The following is a 4,700-nucleotide window of genomic DNA, read 5'->3' as shown; positions in this document are numbered from 1 at the left end:
GCGCCAGGCCCCAGGGCCACCAGCCGGGAGAGGCGCCTGCTGCGACTGTTTGAAAACACACTCTCGCGACGAGCCAGAGGCCTTCCTTGCCCATTTCCGGGCCCCAATTTTTTTGTAAAAGAACCAGGAACGGCAGATGGGGGCTTTCGATTGACCTCTCCCCGCCCTCAGGTCCTTCCCGACCTCCCCGAGCTGGGACTGACGCAGCCGACAAGAGCCCCCGCACCCCGGGCGCACTCACCATGGTGGGTCGGAGGGTACCTCTGCACCGTGGCCCTGACCGAGTTTCCGTAGTAGGGCGGGACGTGGTTGCCTTGACCGTCGATGTTAAAAAGCACATCCACCTCCTCCGGCAGTGGGTACTGCGCCGGGTCCATGTAGGAGTGGCCGAGGCCCGGGTGGTGCGTGTCCGGGTGCTGCCCGTTGAGCACGGCGGGGTGGTGGTGGCTTACCCAGCGCGGCTGGTCTGCCGTCACCTCCATGGCCTCGGCTGCGCTCGCGCCCTCTCGCCGGGCCCGGAACCCGCGCGCTGGGAGGGAGGGCGGTCGGCTTGGGAGGTCGGGGGGCTCCTGCCGTCGGAGGGTCGGGGGTCGTTGAATGATTTGCTTTCGGTGGGGGGATGGGAAGGCTGGGAAGCAAAGGTGAGCAAAGGAGGGGATTTTTAAAAAATAATCTTGGAGGGGTCTTTTAGCAAAGAGAAGACGGGGAAGACAAAAATCCAAAAACTGGGTACAGCAGGATAAAAGGGGACCAGGTTGTAAAAAGGGGCGACGACTCTGGAATTCTGCGAGCCAGGCTCCTCTGCACCGGGGTCCTCAGCCGCTCCGAGGCGGAGTCCCTCCTCGGGTCACCTGCAAGGGAGAGAAGGGGAGACCTGGATGAGCCCCTGAGTTGCTGGAGTGGCACCACCTCCCTTCGCGCCGCCCGCCCGCGCAGCGCACCCGAGACCCGCACAGGCGCGCGGGGAAACGGCCAGGGAGCCCGCAGGACTCTCAGGGACATCCCTGCAGCCCGACTCGCGGGAGCCGGGGCTGGCTGAGCAACTTGGAGGACAAGTCCCAGGGCTGACTGTTGCAACTTGGAGGACAAGTCCCTCCCTCGGGGACACCGGTCCCGGGACCATCCCCTCAGCCCCTAGAAAACCTCCAAAAGAGGAGAGTTGAGTTTTTAAAATTGCTTTACGTCCTCCCAAGTGGTTGGGGGCAAAAAATAAAAGATAAAAAAAAAAAGTCACCAGTACCAACCTGGGTAGCAAAGAGCAGAGAGGAGGAGGAGGCGGCGGCGTACGACCTGCTCGGTCAGATTGCGTAGCTCGCTCTGTCTCGCTCTCCCTCCGTCTCTCTCACTTCTTCTCTCGCTCTCTCCCTCTCTATTTTTTTTTTTTTTTTTACAGGGAATGCATTCTTTCTGAAAGTATCAAGACGGCGCCAGGCAGCTCAGTGTTCGCAGACAGCTGTGGCGCGACGCAACTTAAGGAGGTTCTAGTGTCATCCGCGCCGAGGGGGGAGGAGCCTGGCGCTGGCGAGTAGGGGACAGGATCCCCGGCACAAGGAAACTGCAACCCAAACCGGCTCCAGGACTTCTCCCCCCGCTCCGCGCACCCCCGCCCCTCCTCCCGCCCCTCCACTGACCGGAAAGGGGCGCCGTAGAGGGCGGCCGCGGGCGGAGGGGCGGCGGGCAGGGTGGGCGAGGCCCGCGGGGCTTGGGGGCGGACGGGAGGGAACGCGCGCTCTGGCCCTTTAAATGTGGCCTCGGCTCCTGCCGATTCATTCGGGTCGGGTGGACGATTCTGTCCCAGTGCAGCCAGCCTGCCCCATTCATGAAGTTCATTTCGATAGGCAGACTTTTCTTTTTCAGACTTTTAAACAATAGGCACGCAGGGATCGTCATTAGGATCCAATGCAGGCTGTTTGGGAGAGCGCATCGATGTGGGGAGACGTGCGCGTTAAATTGATCAGTAAAACAAAATGTTTGGTGTCAAGGTGCTTTGAGATTTGCCTCTCCGGCCGACTTCCTAAGAGGGTGAGGCATCGGGTAAAGGAGAGATGCCTTTGACTGGAGCGTCCGTGTCAATTTTGTTGTCACTGTCACCTCTTTCCCGAGCCTTCTGCGCTCTCGAGCCCCCCGAGTGAACACGCTTCAGCTGTTGCAGCTGCCCTTTCCAGACCTAATATTTGTAATCAATGTGTGCTTTTGACTTGAGTGGCAACAGTGAGGGATTAGAAAGGGGGAGGGGAGGGGAGGAAGAGACTGGCTCTAACTCATTCCCCGAGTACGCTCAGTGTAGACGGACAGAAAGAATTCGGTCTTCACTCCAGGGACCCAACTTTTCCTTTCGCCCCGCCCGGAGCCCTACTTACTCCGGCTCCCGGCGTTTCTCCCCCAGTCGAGGAAACCAGCCCTCAGTCTGCACCGACCCCAACCCCGGCCTCTGGTAGGGACTCCACGGCGACCTTCCCCGGCTCGCGGGTCTCCAGGCCAGGCCACGCTCTGCGCAATGGGCACCCCGGCGCGGAGGGCAAACGGCTGCAAGGAGCCCCAGAGAGAGGGGCGGGGCCAGAAGGGGCGGGGCCGCGAGGGACCAATCAGCGGGCGAGGCTGCGAACTAGCCGCGATTGGCCCGCCCCGCGGGCTCCAACCTGCACGGCCCGCTCGGTCCTTTGAGCCACTGCATCCCCTAGTGGCGCCCGGGTGGCTGCAGCCGCCGGCCCGAAAATGCTTCTCGGGCGAGCAGGGGTCAGGCGGGAAAAGAAGACTCCAAATCCACTCTCTGCTCGCCCCCAGGGCAATGCTGCGAGAAGAGGGAGTGGGTTCCCCCGTAGGCTATCCCACCGATGGGGCTGAGAGCTTAATTTGGGGTTTTATTTGGAGACATTGTTCCCTCTTCGCTCTTCTACTCCATAAAATTCCCTACAAATGCAAAAATTCGAGATAGAAGAAGCTGGCCCTGAAAGTAAGTTCTGAAGGATTCCTTTCATGCGGTGAAGGAACATCAACATTCAGCCTCAACTTGGTGTGTGAGGGTTGTCGTGTTTTAAAACACTATCCCTGTAGAAAGATTAGTGAAATGTATTGGAAGAAGTAGTGGAAACGTAGCTCTTCCTGGTCTTGCGTTTGGATCTTCTTTGGAGTCCTCACCTTCTTAAATCTGATGTTTGTTTGAAATCAGGGCTGAATTTCCATATATAGGACAGAAAGAACCCTAATTTTTCTTAAAGAAAGCTCTCCCCCCACGTTTCGCCTGAGCCCACTTGGTCTCCCGTTATTAGGCGGCCCAGTTAAGAGGCATCGATTTTCCTTTCGTTCTCTGACCACTCTTCTCTCCTGGGCCAGCCAAGCTGCCCGCATCTTCTCCTGCTCACAGCGCTCTCTAAACCTTTTAATTATTTAGTTGCTGTCTAACATTCACCGGAAACCTCTCCATAAACAAGGAGAAACGAACGCACACGCATTTTTTGCTAAGAAGCCCGGGATTAAGATGAAGCTGAAAGAAAAAATGAAAAATGTTTCTCCGCCCGTCAATCGGGGGGTGGATGCGCCACGCAGCGTGAGCCCAGCTTACAGCCACGCGTAAAACCAAGAGCAGCCCTGGGTCCTGCGCGCGGAGACCTCAGAGCCGAAGAGAGAAGTCCCCGCGATAGAAACGCTGCGGATGCCAGGTCTTGAAAATGCTAACTTCTGAGGCTAAGAATTATTTTAAAGCCAAAAAGAAAAGACTGGTGAGGAGGCCTTCCGGTGCGGGGGCGCCTCACTATTCGTTTAAATTCAGTTGCCAGCACCAAGTCGGACTGGCCGGGGATGGAGAACAGCAACCCCCACCTTTAGAAAAATAAAAAATCTCCGAAGGCCCTTCTTGGTCTGGGTGGTTTGAGGCTGGCAGAGAGGGGTGGGGGGCCTGGGGCTGGATGCCCCGGGTAATGGAGCCAGCCGGTAGGGGGTATTTAACATTTAATTCCCAGCCGGTCCGCCCCTGTTCCCGGACTGACAGTGGGTAATTGGGAGAGAGGACGTTGCTCTTTTGATGGCCCGCGCCGGCCAGTCTCGCCGACGCCACACTGGGTTTGACGTCACGGGCCCAGCCCCGGAGCCCGGAGCACAGGGCAGCGGGGGAGGGAAAAGGATGGGAGGGGGATACCCAGGAGGGAGGGCCGAGGTCGGCCCCGGGACCCACGGGGAAGGAAGGGGGAAGGGAGAGAGGTTGGAGAGGCTGCGGCGCGTGGCCTGAGGCGGAGAGCCGGGCTGCGGGGGTCCGGGCCAGGCCAGGCGCCGGCATGACCCGCCTCGCCAGCAAGAGCAGGCCGGGCTTCCTCCTCCCTTGGCGGGCGGGGGAGGGGAAGGGGGCTCCTGGCTGGGGGGAAGGGGGATAAGGTGGTCCTGATTCTCCCTGTGCCACAGCCACAAAGCCGATCCTGGCCTCCTGCGGAGGAGCCTGAGCGCCTTCCCGCAGACCTGACGCGACCCCTCCCCAGGTACCTGGGCCTCGGCCTGGTCTAGAGAGTCCCCTTCCTCCCAAGGAGCAGCCAGCGGAGCTCGGGTGGAGGAAAGCGAGGAGGCGACCCGGAGGATGCCGCCGCCGCCGCCGCTGCAGGGCCCAGGGCTTCTGTAGGGTACAAGGCCTCCCTCACCAGGGTAAGGGGCTGGCGATCAACCTGGACGCCTAGGACCCTGGGAGCAAGCATCCCGCAACCGAGCAGGCGACG

General features: G+C 60.0%; 1 protein-coding gene across 2 annotated transcripts in view; it reads right to left on the bottom strand.

The window, feature by feature from the left end:
* Positions 1 to 1,480, bottom strand: part of GATA3 (GATA binding protein 3) — a 20,338-nt gene extending 18,858 nt beyond the window's left edge. For both annotated transcript variants that reach the window (XM_011951626.1, XM_011951627.1), the window contains exons 1-2: positions 1,245 to 1,480; positions 242 to 851 (exon numbers count right to left, since the gene is read on the bottom strand). In XM_011951626.1, coding sequence (XP_011807016.1) covers positions 242 to 482 — 241 coding nt within the window. In that variant the 5' untranslated portion in view covers positions 483 to 851; positions 1,245 to 1,480. The remainder of the gene's footprint in view (positions 1 to 241; positions 852 to 1,244) is intronic.
* Positions 1,481 to 4,700: the final 3,220 nt, after the last annotated feature.

The sequence above is a fragment of the Colobus angolensis genome, unplaced genomic scaffold, assembly GCF_000951035.1.
Source record: "Colobus angolensis palliatus isolate OR3802 unplaced genomic scaffold, Cang.pa_1.0 Scaffold321, whole genome shotgun sequence".
NCBI lineage: Eukaryota > Metazoa > Chordata > Mammalia > Primates > Cercopithecidae > Colobus > Colobus angolensis.
The sequence above is the reverse complement of the archived record's forward strand: the minus strand, read 5'-3'. Positions and strand labels throughout refer to the sequence as shown.